Source organism: Centroberyx gerrardi, chromosome 22, assembly GCF_048128805.1.
Source record: "Centroberyx gerrardi isolate f3 chromosome 22, fCenGer3.hap1.cur.20231027, whole genome shotgun sequence".
In the NCBI taxonomy this organism is placed as follows: Eukaryota; Metazoa; Chordata; class Actinopteri; order Beryciformes; family Berycidae; genus Centroberyx; species Centroberyx gerrardi.
The window spans coordinates 11,637,849-11,659,336 of record NC_136018.1 but is presented as its reverse complement, the minus strand read 5'-3'; the positions used below and the strand labels follow the sequence as shown (position 1 = coordinate 11,659,336).

At 45.0% G+C, this 21,488-nt stretch overlaps 1 protein-coding gene across 2 annotated transcripts in view; it reads right to left on the bottom strand.

Annotated features, from left to right (window-relative positions):
• The window catches only part of prex2 (phosphatidylinositol-3,4,5-trisphosphate-dependent Rac exchange factor 2), a 97,304-nt gene that overhangs the window by 30,475 nt on the left and 45,341 nt on the right, over positions 1 to 21,488 (bottom strand). For both annotated transcript variants that reach the window (XM_071923983.2, XM_071923987.2), the window contains exons 18-29: positions 19,729 to 19,877; positions 19,488 to 19,573; positions 17,281 to 17,417; positions 15,350 to 15,467; positions 14,423 to 14,607; positions 12,624 to 12,785; positions 9,936 to 10,158; positions 9,594 to 9,801; positions 4,845 to 5,024; positions 4,619 to 4,713; positions 3,502 to 3,584; positions 1,988 to 2,078 (exon numbers count right to left, since the gene is read on the bottom strand). In XM_071923983.2, coding sequence (XP_071780084.2) covers positions 1,988 to 2,078; positions 3,502 to 3,584; positions 4,619 to 4,713; positions 4,845 to 5,024; positions 9,594 to 9,801; positions 9,936 to 10,158; positions 12,624 to 12,785; positions 14,423 to 14,607; positions 15,350 to 15,467; positions 17,281 to 17,417; positions 19,488 to 19,573; positions 19,729 to 19,877 — 1,717 coding nt within the window. The remainder of the gene's footprint in view (positions 1 to 1,987; positions 2,079 to 3,501; positions 3,585 to 4,618; positions 4,714 to 4,844; positions 5,025 to 9,593; positions 9,802 to 9,935; positions 10,159 to 12,623; positions 12,786 to 14,422; positions 14,608 to 15,349; positions 15,468 to 17,280; positions 17,418 to 19,487; positions 19,574 to 19,728; positions 19,878 to 21,488) is intronic.

Sequence of the window (21,488 nt, the reverse complement as noted above, 5' to 3'; positions counted from 1 at the left end):
AACCCTTCATTATTCATCCCTATTCTATTAGTCTGGCTCACAGACTGCCAGTTTTAGACCGCCTGCTATCTAATCTCTCTGTCATCTCATCCTGTGTCGGCGGTGACAGAACTCGGGTGTAAAAGCCTATCAATCTGACGTTACCGCTCCCAAAACTAGACAGAGGGGCTTGTAACAGAGTTTACTGTGGAGGTGAAGAAGAGATCTGTGATAGAAGCGGGGCTGTTTAACAGAGGCTTCAAGGGGGTTTGGAGTGTGTGTGTGTGTGTGTGTGTGTGTGTGTGTGTGTGTGTGTTTGTGAGTGTGTGTCTGCGTGTGTGATCAGATGCAGGAATGCTCCACTTGTTAGATAATCCTATTTGCTCTGTTATCAACCACACACATTACTGGCGTTGAGCTGTATCAGCTCTGATCAAGGCCCTCACATCCCCCTGAGGGCATTTGGTTATGCACATAAACAGTTTCTCTCGTGCGCACATGCACACACACATACAAATCCACTTTCACATCAAACATATCTGCGCTCACTTGAGGACAGCCCCAGATGAGAGGACAGGGTGTGTGAGTGTGTGTGTGTGTGTGTGCGAAATATGTTGGGGTGTTTGGAGGCTTCACTTATCAAAACATACAGAATAACTGGCTAATCTGTTCATCTGCTCTCAATGCTCATCACACTCCATTAAAGTCATTTTCAAGGGCACAAAACCAGCAAACTCTTCGTACCGGAGCTTAGTAAAGGCCTTACATACAGTACAGAACAGACCACCCGGGTCTGCGTTCAAAACATGCAACCATTGTTCTTGTAAAGTCTGGGAACCCAGCCTTCGCCACTCAGACAAAAACAACTGTAGCTTTTGAGCGTAGCTTTATTCTATCTAATCTTCAAAATGTACCGAGTCATCAAAACAGAGTTCCATAGGCAGAGCACGATAGGGCACCGTAAGCTAGTTTATTTTTTGTACTGGGAAATGATAGGGATAAATTTAGACCCTTCCAACATTTCCTGCGTTTTTCCTGCGAGAGATAAAATGTAACAATAGACAAAGTGCTGTTAAATATCAAGGCCAAGATGAGGTTAGGTGGCAAACACGCACAAAGTAATGTTTTGAGACAGCGTGATTGCAAAATGATCAGATAATAGACAGGCACAAGAGTTGTTACAGGGTCACCTTCCCCATTGACTGGTAAGTAGTACTACAATGGCGCTCAGAGTGGAGATGAGTAGGCAACAAAGTGGCGCTGTTCCAATCCTACAGTATAGTGCGCTTCAGAGAGAGAAGGGCATTGTGGGAGAGCTCAAGGGGAAAAGAGATGGATGGAGGGGAAGGGAGGGAAGGGAGGGATGGAGAGATGAGGGGGAAAGGGCCGGGAGAGGAAGGGAGAAACGAGGCACTCCGTTTTTTTAGCAGCTGGAATCCACCCACCTCCCCCACATCCCTGCACACACACACACACACACATGCATATTTACACACACACACACACATTCTGCGACAGGAAGTTGCAGCCCCTTTGCGCGGGCGGCTGCAGTGTTTTCAGTGTGTGCTCTGTTTTCTCTCCAGTGTTTTGTATTGGTGCTGGCTGGACTCTGGAGTCTCTCCAATGTTATCTTACTTCTCCCAGTCCCACTGTGCAGCCCAGCGAGGCCCCTGAAGCACAGCTACACCCTGGCAGAAACACTCCTCACAGGAAACCCATATGCTGCCGCGGCAGAAAGAGAGATACTTTGACAGCAGCATGTGAGAGATGGAAGGCAAAAAGAATCAATATTTTCCACCCTAAAAGACAAACTTTTATATTTTTTTTCTTATGGGCATAAAACTTTGTTCTGTGAGCCAGACACCTGCTCTTGCTCAAACGCTTTGACCACTAGCTGCACTGTGAAATGAGAAGGTGTCACGGAAAAACGGACGGAGACAGATGCAGGCAAAGCGGTGACAAATCAGCGTGACGGAGCTGTGAGCGAGAGACAATCCCGGTGTTTTACCTTGTAATCCTCGGCCAGGTGTGAAACACTTGGTCTGCTCAAACGCCCGAGCCACCACCGCTCCTCTCAGCATGCTAGTGATCGAGTCCACCTGAAGCGAAGTGAATGGACAAGGGTCATGTTATGTTTCACAGTGTCAAAGGCAACTGGCGTAAGTGAAAGCATCCATTGCTACGCCAAGATAGAAACTATTAGGGAAGTAAAAAAAGTGCTGCCCAAACATAACCAACACCTGCCTCTCTCTCTCCCTTTCTCTCTCTCTCTCAAACACACACACACACACACACACACACACACAATCCCACAGAGCCCCAGTGAATACAATTTGCTATGCAGTATGTAAACAAAGCTGGGGAAACTGCTCTACAATAAAACAAATGACAGGAAACAGCCCAAAACTGCAGAGACAGCACAGCATGTTTTTTTCTGCTGTTCCACTGCCGATGGAGACATCCTCATAAAACTTTTCCTAGGTGGTGTATGTGTGTGTGTGTGTGTGTGTGTGTGTGTGTATGTGTGTGTGCCAGAGAGTGCATGTGTGTGGTCAGATAGGTCACACTGTCAATGTCAACCTTTGCTCCAAAGGTTTCAGGAGGGTCAAGGGTCAGCTTAAGGCTCCCCACAATTTTCCTTTCCTAAGCATGAGTCGTGACAACAAAACAAAAAGGGTTAGCTAGTTAGTTAGGAAAACAACGTGTTCCAACCAAAAAAATAAAAATCAATATTTGAGCCTGCAAAAATAACTATACAAGAAAACAAGTCTGAAATATGACGATATGAAATATGAAATATGGTAGAAGTAATCCTCTCAGAGTTCAATGGCGCTCGATGCTCTGAATTTTTGAGTTGGGTTGATATGGTATTTGGTGGATGCTTTTATCCAACTTCACAGCACTGTGAACGCATACATCTTCTGTGTGGGTGGTCCCAACAGAAATCAAACTTAATGATGTTAACTGAGAAGAGAAGAGAAGAGAAGAGAAGAGAAGAGAAGAGAAGAAAAGAAAAGAAAAGAAAAGAAAAGAAAAGAAAAGAAAAGAAGAGAGGAGAGGAGAGGAGAGGAGAGGAGAGGAGAGGAGAGGAGAGGAGAGGAGAGGAGAGGAGAGGAGTACTTCTATCCCTGGTGGTAGAGGAGGAGTTGGGACACCAAAAGAGTAAAAAATGTGATAAATGATAAGTAGTAAAATAAAAAAAATAAAATGAGGGTTATAGTTGGGGCGACAGGATGGCCAAGTGGTGAGTGAGGTCATCCCCCCACTAGCTAGCTGACCCTGCACCCCAACCAGATGATAAAAAGAGAATTTATCCCTTGGGGGATCAATAAAGTATAGAAAATCAAATAAAATGTTTCTCTATGAGAGAAAGTGGGTTTTGGAAAGGTTAGAGGGGGCAGCGTTGCGTATTTTTTGAAAGCTGGGATATTTCAACTGCAAAATTCAACCCTTGGCTGTGGCTTGGGCTTTTTAGTGATAAGTCATATAGATCATAAGGGTGCAGAGGGTCAGCTGACCCACCTGGCTGAAAAGATGCTCCAGGAAGCTGTGGAGTTTCTTCTGCTTATCATGGGACAGCCACACACTGGAGGGCATCTCATCTCCTGCGGAAAAGTGGTTTCACACATGTATTAAAAACACACTTCTACTGTACGTGGCCATACTGTATTCACATATCCATGATTGTGAACACACATAAACACCAACGCAAACACACACGCACACCAAATCCCCTTGAAGTCTGTTAAACAAACACACACGCAAACATAATTATGTTGACATGCACACACAAAGAGACACTCCATATTGGCTGCTGTACAGGCAATTAGCATGTGTTATTAATTTAGCATCAACAAGGGTCTGAAGATTTGGCAGGTCTAAAGCGAGTGCTGACCAGGGAAGTGTGTGTGTATGTGTGTGTGTGTGTGTGTGTGTGTGTGTGTGTGTGTGTGTCCCCGTCTGTCTGTCTGTGTGATTGAATGTGTGATTAGTTTCTAACAAACAGAAAAAAGAGGGAATATCTGACATCACTAACAGCTGTGAAGTGTATGTGTGTGTGTGTGTGTGTGTGTGTGTGTGTGTGTGTGTGTGTGTGTGTGTGTGTGTTACAGCATATGTGTGACACAGACATCCTAAGAGAGAGAGGGAAGGGGATATTTGACTGGATCCACAGCTGTGGAAGACGTTAACGAAAACCCGAGCAAGAGCTGCGGCCGAACGGCTGCCATATCCAATTAGATTCAACTTCAGCCTTTTTTGTTCTCGCCTTCTAAAAGGTATAATCATGCAGTTAGATTGTAATCATGACCTGTCACTTATGGGACCATCTTGCAACATTGTGGCTGATTGGGTTGATGGATTACGACATTCAGATGGAACCTTGATCTCTGCTTTATCATATCAAAGTCTCATTGTATTGCATATGCCTATTTTTATGACCATAACTAAAATAAATTAGACTGTATGTTACACAGTAAGTCCAACTCATCTCTGTTTAATTGGTTGTGTATGTTACATGAGTCAAGCCTGCAAAATAATTGTATTTATTATGCGTTATGTGGAGGATTAATCATGCTTGTATCCACAGCCTGGACCATGTATGTGTGTGTGTGGTTTGCTTTATGTTGTGTTTGTGTACCTGAGTCCATCTCATCACTGTGAACGTAGGAGCTACAGTGGCTGCTGCAGATACTGGTGAAGGAGGCAATGGAGTTCCTGTTGCTGTTACAGTCACTGGGGAGAAACGGGGAGAAAATATGTTAAGGATAATCATCTTATCTCTAATCTCTAATCTCTTTCTCTCTCCCCATTCTCTTTGAAAGTCTCTACCTCTGCTTTGCATCCGCTTCTCGCCCCGGTCTTACCTGTAGGAGTCTCTGTTGCTGATGGTGTCGTGTCCGGAGTCCTCCTGCTCGTCCCCTGCCACGTTGAAGCACACCTTCTTCCCGTTCCTCTCGCCCCTCTCTCCCTCACTCTCCGCAGAGATGTAGCTCTCCGGGGTCTTCGCCTCTGTCGCCGGGGGGTAGGTGATGGAGGACAGGAGGCTGGCGGAGAGAGAAAGGGAGGGAGTGATCAGAGGAATTTATGAGGAGAGAGAAAGGGAGAAGAAGTAGAAGAAGACAAAGACGAAGAAGAAGAAAAAGAAGAAGAGAGCATGATAAAAACAGCCTCTTTGCTCTAAATGTGATGATGTCAACTACCAGTCAAAAGCTTGGACACACCTGATTAAATGTACTATGTTTTTCGTTATCTTAAAGCCATTTTGATCTAAAGGCTTATGGCTTATGTATGTATGTGCATACATGTGTGGGTTGAAGTGTTGCCTCTGAGAAGCAGCTGACTGAGTGGGCCAAACAAAACCCCAACCTGTTTGTGTTTGGCTTCCGCACAACAGCGTCAGAGGGCCAGGGATCCACATAATATTAATAGGTTCAAACATGTTGCAGGGTACAGCTGTGTCAACACGCTGCAGCAACGCTAAAAAAGATCAGCTCCCCTCGCACTGTTACTGCTGGCCTGCATTCTATCAGACGGCTATCAGAAGAGCAGGAAGAGGCTGGTCGGGATATTTTCACAGTTGCAGAAACACATGGTGGCATTTAAAGCCATATTCCCAATAAATGCTGGGCTTGGACTTTTCTGATCTCTCTCCACGCACACACTGACACGCGATGTCTGTTTGCATTTCAGCCTAATTTCATTTGTGTCCGCTTACATTTTCCATTGTGTCATAACATAGGCCTTGCGGACATTTCAAAGTGGAGGCAATGGGGAGGGGTTGCTAAGGGCCACTCAGATCTGTGCGAAGTAAACAATCTGTCCCTCGTGCTTCCCAAACGCGTCTCAGATGCTCGATTTTTATGCCTCTTTATCATTTCAAACAGCGCTCTTTTCTCCCCATACCTCTCTCCATCTACCGCCCTTCTATTCACAGGCTGACTAGGCCACAGAGACGCCCTCGTTATGGTCCACTCCAGGAGCCGCCACAATGCCCCTCCAAAGCAGAGTGGCATTCCATCGCCATGGAGAAGCTCTCCAGGCTCTCTGATTGGCTGTTGGTTAATAAGGAAGTGTGCGCAGTTTGGGGCCTTTGGGGCACAAAGTATCGGAGGGAGCAAGGGAGAATAACAATGACTGGATCAGAGCGGGGGATTCAACAGAGAGAGGAAGGGGGGGGAGAGAGAGAGAGAGAGAGAGAGAGAGAGAGAGGAGAGAGAGAGAGAGAGAGAGAGAGAGAGAGAGAGAGAGAGAGAGAGATCAGGCCAAAGTTCACTAGTGCTCATGGCAGAGCAATCCAAAAGGCTCAAATCTCTGGCCGTCTAATGCAGCAAACTTTACAAGATCCCTTAATCTCCCACATCTTGATCTGGCTGACTGGCCAGTTTCTGATGCTTATAGAGAAACTAAACTACAACATCTGTACTGGATGTGTTATCAAAGTACAATACTTCAATCAAACATAAATAAGTACAAGTAAAATAGCTGATTCCAGACAATACTCCAAGTACAATCTCACGTAAAAGCTACTCGATTACAATTACAGTAACTGTAATTAATAGTAGTAGCAGTAATAGTAATAGTAGTAGTAGCAGTTGGAGTAGCAGCAGTAGTAGTAATGGTAATACTAGTAATAGTAGCAGCAGTAGTAGTGGACTGAAAAGTACCATTTAAAGTCCCCATGATACTAGTACAGAGATGAGATCTTGTGGAAAACCACTAAACTGCTGCATCACTGTATTACTGTATTACTTTCAGTGTGTGCAAATTGGCCCAAATAAACTTTAGATGTTTTTAACAGAAGATATCTACATCAGTAGGCTACATCTGGCTGCTTTTCCATTACCACTCTGGACTCTGGTCCGCCCGCTTAGCAGTGACATTTGCTGTACCCAGAAATAGTGGCAGAGTGAGTGATCTCTACTTTTTCTTCTCTCTGCTAATATACATTGAGTCCTCTGCCGCATGGTGGAGACATAAATCACAGGCCAGCTAAAGAGAGCAGGCTAGGCTACGGGCTTGCTTTATCATGAATATTCAATGTATAACATGTCATTAATAAAGATAACCCACTTCTATACATTGAATCATTACACATCAATCGCTTTCATGGCATCTCTAAGAGCATCTGCATTACAAAGCTCCTCAGGCAGTTTCTTAATAGGATATTTGCATTTGCTTTAATCCATGCTGAGGTGAATAAGCTGGAGTGGATGACAGCTATGAAGTCGCTGCCTGTCAGGACACTATTAATTATGTGCGTTGGATAAGGAATAGATACAGATACAGGCCTTATAAAAAGTGGGAAGAGAAGAAAAGGAGAGTGAGAGGAGTCAAGGGGGGGAGGTGATCCAGGAGGGGAGGAGGTACTGATATAAAGCGCATCACCAGGCACGTACTCAAACAGCTGTGAACTCTTGTCTGTGGTCCTGAGACAAAGGTTCATAGGTCGCTGCCTCAAAATGGATATCTCTAGAGTCGGCCAAGAAATTATGTAACCATGTAACCATCACTGACTCTATGTCTACTTGGGTTTTTTTATTTCCTAAATTACTTTCCAATGAATGTGCCGTAGACTTCCGCACTTGAGTTTGGGTTGGGAAGAGAGGCGGCACATCCTCTCTTGATGTAACACACAAAGACCCCTCATAAATATGGCAACTCATCAATACATCATTATGTTGTCAAAGTCAGTGACTCGCAGTGCAGAGAGAGAAAGAGAAATAGAGGCAGACAGGCAGACAGAGAGAGAGAGAGAGAGAGAGAGAGAGAGAGAGAGAGAGGGGAAAAGAAAGAGAGAAAGAGAGGGGGCTGTGTGTGTGTGTGTGTGTGTGTGTGCAATGACAGACAGAGAGGGAATGAGACGGGGGCAAAGAGACATTGAGAGACCTAGACAGAACCAGACAGCCAGGAGAGACAGAGGGAGGGACAAGTCCAAATACCATTTAACATGTGGGCATTTTAAGCGGTGACCCGAGGCCAAACATCTCACCAGAGAGTAGGTTAATATGCTAACTAATCCACTGAGGAGCGTAGCGAGGTCTAACACACCCACAGAGGTCAGGGCAATGTAGCCAGGCCGCGACTTCTTGTCCATTACAGCCCGTATTAGTTCCACTGTCACACAGCCATGCCCACCCTTAACAAGCTCTTGAAGTGTGTGTGTGTCTGTGTGTGTGTGTGTGTGTTTATGCATCCAAGCATGCATGCGTGTGTATGGGTGTGGAGATGGCGGATGTAAAAAAAAAGGCCATTATCCCCTCACTAGCCGTGTCTCAGACCATTTGAGTGTGTGTGGTTCCGACTACACTAATTGGCACTGACAGGAGCATGACAAAATTTGTCCAGACTCGGTCATTAAGAGCCCGGCTGTGGACTCAACTCATAATTACCATGGTTAGATGACAGCTCCGCTCCATCCAGCCACTTTTAATATCATTCCCCAAATACTGCTGCCTTAGAGACTTCTAATGACTACATAAAACAAATGATAAGGTTGATTCATGCAGAAACTCCCAACACACCTATAATGATCAATCAATTGCCCACCAATAATTACCAAGGAATGCAGGGGAAATCTGTAAATGAGTGAAGTTTCTTTCATAGGAGATATTTTATTTAGAAAGAGGTATTTTAGAGGTTTTGTGTGTGTGTGTGTGTGTGTGTGTGTGTGTGTATAAGTCGTCCATTGTTGATGAATGGCATTTCCAGAGGGCACCTGGCCTCATGACACGCCCTCTACTTCATTGAGTTTGTATTTCCTGTTTGGGGGTGGGGGTGGGGGGGGTCAGAACTGGAGCAGTGTTTCCCATTTCCTTTCTGCAGCCTCATGTCCCTCCAAACAATGAACCCGTCAACAGCGCTGAACACAGAATGGCCAGCCAGGAAGCGCTTTGGTCTAACACACACACACACCAGCAGTAGGTTCATACCCATACACATAAAGGAAAAGTGAGCATGCCCTTACACACAGATTGTGCTCACATTATTGTACTGTATACTTTTAAAATTACACACTTGGATGCATGCACACACTCACACACACACTGGCATACACACACACACACACACACACACACACACACAGGTGCTGGAATAATGGCCAAAATGTATGCATGCTAAGTGCCAGATGCAGCACATTGACCAAGCAGGCCGCTACAGTTACAGCTTGTTTTATGAGGCACTCGGGTTTCAAAGGACATTTCCAGTGGAACAGAATCAATGGGAGGCCATCTCTTTCCATCAAAAACAACAAGTCATTGTAAGTGTGTAGAAAAATATCAATTTCGCCCACTGTTTTGCAATTCATGGCGAATATGTTAGAATATATTAAACTCAAATTCAAGCCCGTTTAATGAAACACAATCTTTTTCCCTCATGGGAGTGATTTGCAGTGGGCTGTGCATATGAATAGGAGAAACACAGTTATGAGTGGCAATTTACTTACTTACTGTGTGTGTGTGTGTGTGTGTGTGAGAATTTGTGCACTTGCATCTGTTCATGCATGTGTGCGTGTTTGCATATGTGCATGGACATGTGTGTGTGTGTGTGTGTGTGTGTGTGTGTGTGTGTGTGTGTGTGTGTGTGTGTGACTGACTGTGCATACTGCCACTCACTCATGAATATGGGCACCATGGGTCTCCATCTCCTTGACGACGGTGGTGAGTTTGGTGAGCAGTTTCTGGTAAGCGTCCAGGGTGAGCAGGTCTTCCTCTCTGAGAAGGAAGCGCAGGCCGTGGCCCTCTGTCCTGCCCAGGCTGTGGCCCGACGGGGCAGCCATAGTGGTGATGGTGTGCTGGACGTAAACCATGGGGTTCAGCTTACCTGCGGGAACACAGAAATAACAGGGAAAAGAAGTCAAGATCCTGAATCTGAAATTTCTAAGGAATTTGACATGAAGATGCATCATTATTCAAGAGACAACAGGAGTTTTCATCATTCCCCCGATGCGCCCCCACCTTGCTCAGCACTGCTGCGTCCTCCCTTCTCCAGGGTGTTCTTCCTGTTGTCCAGCTGCACGCCAAAGGCGCTGCCCAGGGAGGTGGTGGTCTTGGGGTAGGAAACCTCCATCACGTTGATGTGGCAGTTTGTGGGGCAGAAGTCACTGCTATGGAGGGGGGACACCTTGGTCTTGGCCTGCTTAAAGGTGGGCCACGCCCTGTTCTTCAGCACCCGAGCAAACTGATACACAGCAGAAAAAGAGAGAGAGTTTGGAGATAAAATATGTTGATCTCTTCGCTGTTAGACAACGTGGTTTACCTGAGACATACTGTGTGAGAAATGTGGGTAGGAATTTTGTATAGATCCCGAGGAATGGCAATTTTAGAAGCGGACAGGCTTCCAAAGTCTTGCTAAGAAACTGAGGGACAGCATTATATAGCCAATGTGTACCACACTTGCACACCAATGAAATGCCATATGCGAAACACACAGACTGTCTGTCAGCTTCATGTACTGTATTGTTTTACATATATGACAGCTAGCACTAGCCACAAGAGTAGTATAAATGCCCATTACATTTTCCACATCCCTCCTTTGAGTGGCAGCTCAAATATTGAAATTAAAATCAAAGATCCAAGACACATGGCATCACCATTGCTCACATGAAGAATTCCAGACCCAACATGACTATTTATCAACACTATAATTTAAAGACTTGGAATGGCTTTGATTTGAATGAAACTGATAGCATGGCAGATCATATCATTATGTTGTAAAACTGTATGATGAAATGTTCTTATATTTTACTATGTGTGGTTTGATTTGTGACTTCAACAACCTCCGGAAAGTGTGTTCATGTTTCGAATTTGTTGCAGAGGAACTAGTGGTTTACATACGCAACCATATCTAAACACTGAGAACTATCACAGTGATATTAATCACGCTTTCCGCTGCTTTAAGAAATAACTTCATGAGATTCTTTCAGATAAGCTAACAGTATAAGCATGCTGTGTACACTATTAAATGAAGACAAATATCCTTTGGGGTGGCTTACGAATGCTTGAGAACCGTGCCTAACTGGAACAATCATCTGAACATACATCTTAACCCCACCCAACCCTGCTGTGCAGGCACACTTCCTTAACGTGCTATGAGATAGCATCTCCATGTAGAATACAATACGCAGGGAGCCGGTGGGACTGCCTGAATCCAGTGGAGCTGATACAGAACATCACCCACACATTTTTTCTTGGAACATTTGGTTGCACTTTCCTTGAACCTTCTGTCACAAGGCCTGCATCCTGTCATAGATGTTACACAGCAGATGCTATGAGCCATCGCGATGGTTGGAATCAGGTTTTTAGCAACTTGGGCTGTCAGACAACGTAAGCCAATGTATATGTTAACTAAGCAACTTAAGCCAAACATTTCTACTCAGTTATCTATAGCGGGAGTATGGAGCTGCTATTCCAAGCTAGTTGATACGCTCCAGATGGACCGTGAGTTGACCCTCTCTTGAGACCGAAGAGTCTTACCACATCTCCTGCCTGTCTCTGGAGGCTGGGGACCCTTGTTTCCTCCAGTCAGCCTCTCTTCCTCTTTCACTCTTTGTTCTGCCGTCTCTCTTTCTCTCTCTCTTTCATTTTCCTTTCTCTTCATTGCTTGCTCTCTCTCTCCTCCTTTCTTTTGCCCCCCCCCCCCCCCCCCCCCCGCCTCCCGCCTCCCGCCTCCTGTCACCCCTCCTTTCTCTCTAGGGGTCTGAGCAGGAATGCTCCAGTGCAGGAGGGATCTTACACAACAAGAGTCCTGGCTGTGGCTGTTCAGGGCTATTTATAAGTGACTGGTAATTAATCCAAGGCCAGCTCTAATGTTGAGTCAGATCTTTTCCTTTCCCTCTCTCACACACACTTGCACGCACACGGATGTTTTGCCTATAGACACATGCTTACAGATGTGAAGGCAGAGATGAAAATACTTCGGCTCTGTCAAGGATTGGCTGTATCATGGTCATAAAACAAAGCATACATATACCACATACATCCACACACATAGGCTTACCTCCCCCGACACTCACACATACACACAGAAGGGAATGACAGACCGCTTGCCTAAATATTTCTTCTTCCCTCGCGGGTCAATGAGAACTGATTACATTTTTGCACAGCAGCCTTCAAACATTGTTGTTGTTGGCATTCATCTTGTTTGTGGCGTGTCACTGGTTTGATGCACTTTGGCATTTTCATGTCAGTGCAGTGAGTAAACAAACATCCATCAAGGACATCTAGGTCTTTTCAGTCTTTTCTTAATATTTTTTCTTTACTTACTCGGGTCCTACAGGTAGGAGATTCTATTGAAGTCCCACCACATTGCATCTATCTATCTTGGTATAGCAGAGTTTTCACACTTTCTTATGGGAGCAGAACAATGGTGCAGCACCGCGGTAGCAACCATGTAAAAAGTGGTATTTCTACAATAGCTGCATCAGTATCTCTCCATCATTGTAAGTCTACAGAGAATTTCAGAGGACAGAGTATCTTTGTGCAGGGCCTTTTCGTGGTGCAAAGCTGTGTAAAAAATATACATACATAGTCAGCAGTGGAAAGCCGAACCCTAGAGAGTAAAGTACTGATGAAGGGCCCCTGCTCAGAAAGTCCCTTAATAAATTCACATGGTTCTTTTTCCTCAGAGCGGGACAGTACAGTTACCTTCCTGTAGTTGGTGATGCGCCGGTTGATGTGCTCCACCCTCTCGCCGCACATGGCACTAAAGCGTACCTGCAGCTCCTCGGGGATGACATCACAGCTGGAGCTCAACCTGCCACACATCTGCACCAGCGTGTCGTCATTACGCGCCAGCGCCTCCAGGATCTGGTCAGACAGAGGGCAAAAAGCAGGAGGAGGAATGATTAATTGATATGTGAATGCCTATAAAATCCCCTGTGGACCAGTCCCTTGGTGTTAGGAACTAATGGGATGTGTATAAATGACTAAACAAATGAACAGCGTTTTTCCATTGGAAAATAAAATAAAACATTTGCCAGTACTGGTGATTTCTCCATTAAATTCCCATGTACAGCAGACGGTGCTATTCATAAATCCATGGAGAGAAATCCAGATTGTATGATACATACAATATGTATGTAGACTGTGACTTTCCAGATCACAGATCAGATATGAGGAGGAAGAGAGGGCCAAGTTTTCTAATGAGATGCCCGCCGGAGGAGAGAGAAAGGCAGGGGAGGAAATTTAACAGCAGGAATAGACTGAGGCACAAGAAAACTCATGCACCCAACAGTGTTAGCAATATTAAAATTCAACATCACACAGCTCTCAGAGGACGGAGTGGACTGCTGGGGCAGATGTTTATAATAATACTAAAATTACTTTCACTTCGGAGGAATGGGAAACTACTTTTAGTCGTAGGGGATATGACAAGAAAATGAGTTATGTTTTTTCGGTATGTCATTGATTTGGGTTTCATCTAAATTGCTGCTTTTAGAGACTTTAGAACTCCAAGGCTGTAAATCTCGATCATTTTAAGACAAGAACACAGCTTGTAATCCTTGCTAATTCACCATGATGGATGCTTCTAGGCATTATACAGAATACGAGAGATGCTGTTTATCAAGGCATTTGGCAGCAGGACACAGCATAATGTGTTTCTGCGTGTGTGTGCATGGGTGTGTGAGCATGTACGTGTAAGTGAGGCTTCTTCCATCTGTGTATCTTAAATCAATAAAGATCATTCTGCGAACATTACCCCTGGGATGTAAAAAACATGCACTCAACACAGCTGGGAACTAACACGACTGAAATAAAGCTGTCAATATTAACTAGCATCAAGCCCCTCAATCAACACAGCAGGGAAGCTAGTTCGCCACAGTCTCCACTGTGTGAGCACCTTGTCTATACTGAAGCACTCATCACTGAAAAGATCTAACTCTGCGGTCAGTCTAGGGACAAACTGTGGTGGAATTTGTGTGGAATGCGGTGTGGAATTTGCTTCTCATTTCCAACTTAAAGAAAAATGGAACAACAGAAACTAACGCACCCTTGAACAAATTCTAATGAACCCTTCAGTCAGAATCTGATTGATTAGGAACCTGTACTGAGATTTATGTTCCGTTCAAATGAGTGAACGAAACCCCCTTAAAAATTAGAAATATGATAGTTCTTCACAAACATTTATACGGGTTCTTCTATTGCTCCTCTGCAGCCTGGAGAGAGACAGAAGCACGGTGTGGTTATTTATGTCTTTATCGTTGTTATTATAAAGCCAGGCACAGCGCTGAGGTAATAAACACCAACACCACTATTCATCACCTGGAAAATAATCTCTCTCTCTCTTTCTGTCTCTCTCTCTCATAATATCATGGCTTAAAGGGTGCTTTATAAACTCCTGCATTGCTGACAAATGATTATCATTACTTGCACAGGACATCCCTCCAACTCCGATTTCTTACGAACTGAACAGACGGAACAGCAGTCCCTTCGGCCTGCCATACCTTGGCAGTGAGGCTGAAGAATCCCTTGGGCTCCACCATCTTCTCCAGCACGTGGCACTTGATGCCGGCGGTGCTGTCGTAGTCGTACACCACTCCGTACTCCAAGTGGACGTTGTCTACCGTCAGGCTCACGTGGTCCTTCTTCCCGTCGATGATGGCTATAGTGTTGAATTTGTCCATCACCTCTGAGGATGCAGAAATACAGAAAACAAACAGGCTTGAGACGTGGATCTCTGTACACTTGTAGGCACACATACAAGCGTACACACACTCACACACACAGACGTGCATGCACACATGCGCAAACACGTGCACACACACATGCACAAACATACATTAATGATGTAGTCATTGTGCTCTGTAATCAAGACGGAGAAAATCCTTATCTTCACCGCCCACTATGCAGTTGCAGTGTAATTGTTTTCGTCGTCGCACGCTCGGCATCGTAGGAGGCCCCAGCCCACCAAACCAATATCTGCGGTTCATTTTAGAGGGAGACCCTCCGCTCATGGCTTTCTGCCCTCTCCCTCAGAAAATGATGAGCAATTCCAAGAGCATTAAGTTAACCAGCCCTATGCTAATGCGATGACTTAATATGCCAATAAATCCTGCTCCGGAGCTGTTTGCTATGAAGGGAATAGCGTTCCTGTTTTACTTTCTCGTCGGGATCCATAAATCGTAGGGGGGAATTAACACTTGATGAGCCAGAGGGGGTGATTGTTCTCAGGCTAACACACTCCAGATGAGGCTGTTGGAGCTGCGGCAGACTTATTACTGGCTGCCTTCAGAAAAAGGCAAAAAGCTTGTGTGTCCGTGAACAAACCTGTGTTACATCCACAAGCACCTTGAGGAGAGATTTTTTTTCCAAATGAGTTATTCTCGTGTAGTTCTTTGTGTGTGTGTGTGTGTGTGTGTGTGTGTGGTCACCTTCTACTTTACACTCGAAGCCGTCTCCATTCTCCTCAGCGGTGGGTTTCTGGTTAGTTTTCTGGTGGTCTTCCTGTGCGCTCTCACTGTTGTTGTACACCCACTTAATGGTATCTTGCTGCATAGGAAGAACACGCAGACATTTCCTTCAGAATTCAATTACGGAAATGTTTTGGCGTTATGCATTTGTCATGTTCAACCCATTAAGAAATAATTGAAAATGAATGTTCTGTCATTGTCAAATGAATTGCAGTTTCTATTCATATTTTGAACTAATTGAACTGTATAATTGGGAACCTGCCGAGTGAATTGAACTGGAATTAATTTGGCCCTAACCATGGCAGATACACACACAATGAGACAGATGTGAATTATATCAGGCTGTATAGTACGCCGTGTTTTGCATGTCGTTCTTATCCTTCCATTCTCATTCATGAGTAACAGGTAGCGTTTCTATGACTTGAAAAATGGCGGATGAGAAAAAGAATGTCCTGAGAGTGCTGCTCTGTGTGTACACAAGCTGAGGTTTGGGTTTGATGATGCATGTTTAGCTGACTCTGCCCAGATATGGTGTACAGTGTCACAGTCGGCTTGGCAGAGTATACAGTGAAAAGCCTTCACAAACATATGGAAACATGGTACTTGGTGAGACCGCAAAAGCGAACTCGTGCCAATCTCATCAACCCACTCTGCCGTGCCACAGAACTTTGTGTGTGTGTGTGTGTGTGTGTGTGTGTGTGTGTGTGTGTCTGCTCTCTCTTCTCCACACCCAAGCCCACAGTGGGTTTCCTGCCAGGGCTGCATGCTGTGCTTGCCTACTGGTCTGTGGTCTTCTGGGGTATAACCAAAACACACACATACACACACACACACACACATACACACAGAGGGCGTTTCCCCCCCATGTCCATGCTTGATGTAAACCAGATCTGCAGTAGTGTTGGAACCATGTACTGCTTCATTAAGCCTCCAGTCCCAACGGGGCTCAATTACATTGTATATCCCCGCGACACACAAACTCACGCCCTCTCTATTTTCGCACAAACTTTCCCACCTTCCCTCTTTTCTCCTCCAACAGGTGGCCTGAGCTCGCTCTCTCCTCCTACACTGTTCCTGCGTCAACCACTCTCCTGCCACTTAGTCAGAAAAAAAAACGACTCCGACTCTCCCTTCCTCTGCCTGTCTCGTTTTTCCTCCATCTCTCTCCCCCAGCCTGAGCCCCAGCCACCCCACATCTCTTCCCACCTCTCTCTGCAGCCTGCCAGTCTCCCACAGCAGGCCCACCACTGTGAGCCAGGGGTCAGCGCTGGAGGAGCCAAGACTACTATTATTCCTGCGTAATGACCCAGAGAAGGAGAGAGCGAGTCAGAGAGAGAGAGAGAGAGAGAGGGAGAGAGAGAGAGAGGGAGAGAGAGAGAGAGAGAGAGAGAGAGAGATGAAGCTAAACGGGACTAGGAGGCCCCTGTTATGTTTCTTCTCACGGTCAACCAGTCCTCGTCTCCCCTCTCTTTCGGCCTTTCTACACTCTTCTAGACTTCTCCTTCCCATAACTCGGAAACAGATGATCCATGGCATAAGCTTAATTCTCTACCAGTGATGCAGTGGTAAACAAAAAGCTTGGTAATGTATGGCCTCCAGTCAGTGATCCTCATGAAGCACACAACCATCATTATGAACAAAAATCTAATATACTTCCAGAAAAGCATCGTGTTCCTTAGAAGACCATATCTCCATATAACTTATATCAGTTTGGTACAATTTAAAATGATGTATATTATGAATTTACGTCGTAAGGATTTACGTGAGCCTAAAAAGTTGAGTAAACTCTATTCTGCAAATAAAAAGATGAGTTTACCCTCCACTACAGCCCTGTTTTCTATTTCTTGCCTCCCTGATTTTTACCATCCTTTCTCCTCCTCCTCCTGTCTTACCTGTGTGGGTCGGCGGTACTTCCGGCACGCGGTGACATGAGCGATGACGCTGGCATGGCTCTCCTTGCTGACGTTGATGCCATTCACCTTGATGATGCACTGGCCTGGGTGGAGACCGGCGATGGCCGCCACCGTGCCTGGGTGAGGGAGATAGGGGGAGAGAAAGGAGAGGCGTCAAGGGCAATGACGACCGCACATTACCATGCAGACGCCAGCTGAATCGGGACCAGACAAACGCCGGCACATCCCAAAAAATAACTGTCACATCTGTCACATCCTGTACACAAAATTGGGTTGAATAACACTCCTTTTTCTCCTTGCATTTACAACTGTTGTTTCCTGTTTTGGCAGCTCAGGAGGAGGGTGAGAGAGAGAGCGCGTGGAGAGGAGGGAAGTTGTTTATCTGGGGTAGACGAGGGCCTCTCTGAGGGATGTGATTCAGACTATAAGAGAACTTCAAGGTTTACAGCTATCGGGAGGAAGTGCATTGGCAGACTAAATATTCCTCCCATTTGTTTTCTTAGCTTCTTAAACACACACCACACATACCACACATTTCAATATATATCTGTATTCCTCTTACCCAGGGCTGAAGCAAGTATTGCAGGAATGAAATGATTCGTCTGCAGTTCCTATACTGCCTTAACCTTTAGTAAGTAAATATCATCCGCAGCAGATACTGTAGTTAACAAAACACAAAAACTGAAACTTTTTCTTGAGTCAGGGAAACAGGTGCAGGCCGAAATCAGCACCAGGATAGGGACTGTTCAAACCACAAGCACACAAATGAGTATAAGATAAAGGCCTCTCACATCCATACTCTTGGTGTTGCATCTCTTAATTGTGTGTGTGTGTGTGTGTGTTGTGTGTTCAGCCTATCCAGTTCATGAAGGCTTTTACAATTGCTGTTCTAAACATACGGTGTCAGGTAGGTCTTCCTCTGGTTCACATGAAGTGAGGCTACATTGAATATTTTACTTTTTTTTTTATATATATATATATATAAATAGAAGAAGAACTGGGTAGTTAGCATGAGAAGCAATAGCCACCATGGCTGAACAGGTATAGACTGGTACCTACAGAAGCTCAAACTTCACCAACAGAAAATCCAAGGAAAAAGACCAAAATGAAAAAAACAAAAACAAGAATCTCGCCGATTACCACTTTAAATGATTTTCATGATGAAAAGATAATGCAAGTGCAATCCCTTCAAATAGACTTTTTCTATTCCATCACTCCATCTCTCTGTCTCACCTCTTTCTGTCTCTCTTCTCACAGTTCCTCTGTCTCCCAGTGTCTCTCTCTCTCTCTCTCTCTGTCTCTCTCTCTCTCCCTCGCCCTCTCTCAGTCTCCCTCTCTCTCTCTCTCTCTCTCTCTCAGTCTCTCTCTCTCCCTCTCGCTCTCTCTCAGTCTCCCTCTCTCTCTTCTCACACTCCCTCACTAATTACTATTATCTGCCCCTGCTGACCTCAGACACCAGGGGACAGTGACTGTTGTGACAATCCCAGACATTAGACTCCTCCTACATCTTCAGCCTTGTCCGGAGGGATCAAAGCACCTACACTCAAACACACAGCAGGTTCCCAAGCAACCACATAGCCGAACGCATACACACATGCACACACACACACACGTACACACACACACACAGCTGCAATTTTACACTGCCATCACTCCTAGATTGTTTAAGGGAAAAAACAAGAATCAATTCCCCTGAGAACAGCCAGACAAGGCCATGGATTGTTTTTCGATTGGTCCCTATCTCACGCCGGCCCTGATAGCGGTGCTACTAAACATGCTGTGTGGGGGAAGAGGGAGAGGGCTGGAGAGGGAGCGGGGCTCTGATGAGTTTGGAGCAAACAAATAAAAAAAAATGATTGGCTGAGCACCCCTCCAACACACAGAGAAGTTGAACTGGAAAGAAATATGTGTATGGGGTACATGGAAGCCATTACCATGTGGAAAGTGACTGATAACCAACTAATCCCTGGTTCTGGCAGCACCATCCACCAACCAGTTGAGCCACATGGAGAGTATGAGGAGGATAAACTGGCCTATTGTGGCCAAGTCACGCACAAACCCAGAGACCGGCGTGCCAGCTGCTTGCCAGCTGCGCCACAATAACAAGAGAGGTGATAGAAGGCCGTTTCCTGGTGATAAAGACAGGAGGGCAGGGAGCTCAACTGGTTTGGGTGGTGCCCTCTTACCTCTTCCAACAGCATGGACCACAGAGGGACCAAAGCCCCGGATCTGGAAGCCCAGCCCATCAGCTGAGTCTGGGATCTTTACTGTCCTGAAGATGGGAGGAGGGGAAACAGGCGATGCATCAAGTTTAACTGATTATACAGAGACAGTTTGATGAGTTTGACAAGCACACCCACACACAGTGGTGCAGATACACACACACACACATCCATACATGTACATGCATACACAGCTGTGACTTACTCTCTTGGCTTGGTGCTGACCAGCACCCTGAGGGGTCCCTTGCTGTTGAAGCACTGCCTGAGGAGGATCTCCACTTCAGAGAACGGCCTGAGGAACACCAGGTCTCCATTCATGGCAAACAACTTCTTCCCCACCTCCAGACCAGCCATCTTACAACAACACACACACAACAGAATAGAATAGAATAGAATTGAATGCAGTTGAGTGTATGCCTGTAGTGTGTTCATGTTTAGTCGACTGACATACACTCTGTCTTGTCTGCACTATATGGGAGGTCCTGTTATGTTTTGTCCTTCACCTAGTATGTCAGTCCTGTATTGTGAAACTGTCTTATAATGTGGCAGCAGCAATTAACCAGGTCAGATTCGTTGTGCATCTGCAAATTACAGAGTTTCTAGTTCTGAAACTGAATAGAATAAAGAATGAGTTAGTTAGTTTAGGAATGTAAAAGAGAATATTTAAAGTGTACGTACTGCAAAGCACCAAATTAAAAAGGCTTGTTTACATAAGACATAAACCAGTGGCTTCAGCACTGTACTACATACTGAATTATTATTAAGTAAAAAGTATCAAGTATTACTGTCCAACAGAACCTCAATGAAATGCATTTCTTAACTGCTCTCTCTCTCTCTTTCTCTATCTGCTGATCTCAATTTCAGTTTCAAGTGAACTTTACTGGAATGAACAGAAGAAGACCAACATTCCCAAAGCATTTCTGTGCATCCTAAAGCAAAGCATACACTCGTAGGAGACAGTATGGGGCAGCCTTTATCTATATGAGTACACAGCTGGATCCTATTGTGGATTTTGTTGTCCCACATTGAATATTTAAATGCAAACACACACACAGTTTTCCACAGGCGTACAGCACTACTTCAGGACTGGAGGGAATTATGGGTCGCCCTCTCAGATTGATCGCATTTTCATCTAGCAGATCAAAGCTAAACACAAAAGGAGACCTCAAAAATGTGGCGCCCTTTAATGTATTCTATTTCTGCACTAACATACTCCTAATGTTAGCATCGGTGTCCATTACCACAAAGCGACTTTAGTTTGAGAGCAAACAGTACATTAAGAGGGTCGTATTTTTTCTGACTGGTGATCAAACCATAATTTAACAACAAAGGCCTCAGCTAACTGCCGCTGATCTGCTGTAATGGCATCACAGCATTGCCAATTAACTTCTGGAAAACAGAAATTCAAAGCTACAAATTGTGTAAATCCAGTGGTATAACAGTAAATAAAAAGGTGGCTAAACAATGAGCTCCAGTCTCTGAACACCATGAGGCCAACAACCACCAGTATAAACAAAAAGCAATCAGATTAGAATGAATTCATGGTTTATTTTACATCATGTACTAGCTATAATGTACATTGTGTAATGTGATACTTTATTGATCCCTGTTGGGAATGTCTCCTTTCACTTGCCCCCCTCCAGCGAGGTCAGAGGTCAGAGGCCAGGGACGGAAACGCCTGCAGCTGGTTGGAATTCAGTGTCTTCCACTCAACTAACATCCAATTTACAACATATTAGAGAGGAAGGTAACTACCACGTTACAAACAAAAAGACATTGGTTGGGTTTACTTTCCCGTTCACAGTCAGTAGTGCTGATTAAGACAGACACTGGAAGAGAGTGAAAGATGAAGTGTATCAACTGTTGAGAGGATGAAGGTCTTCACAATGTTATGTTTGAGAATTGAGTTGTTAGGTGTATGAGTGAGAGACGAGAATGCTTCGAAGCACAAACAAAATGGAAGTG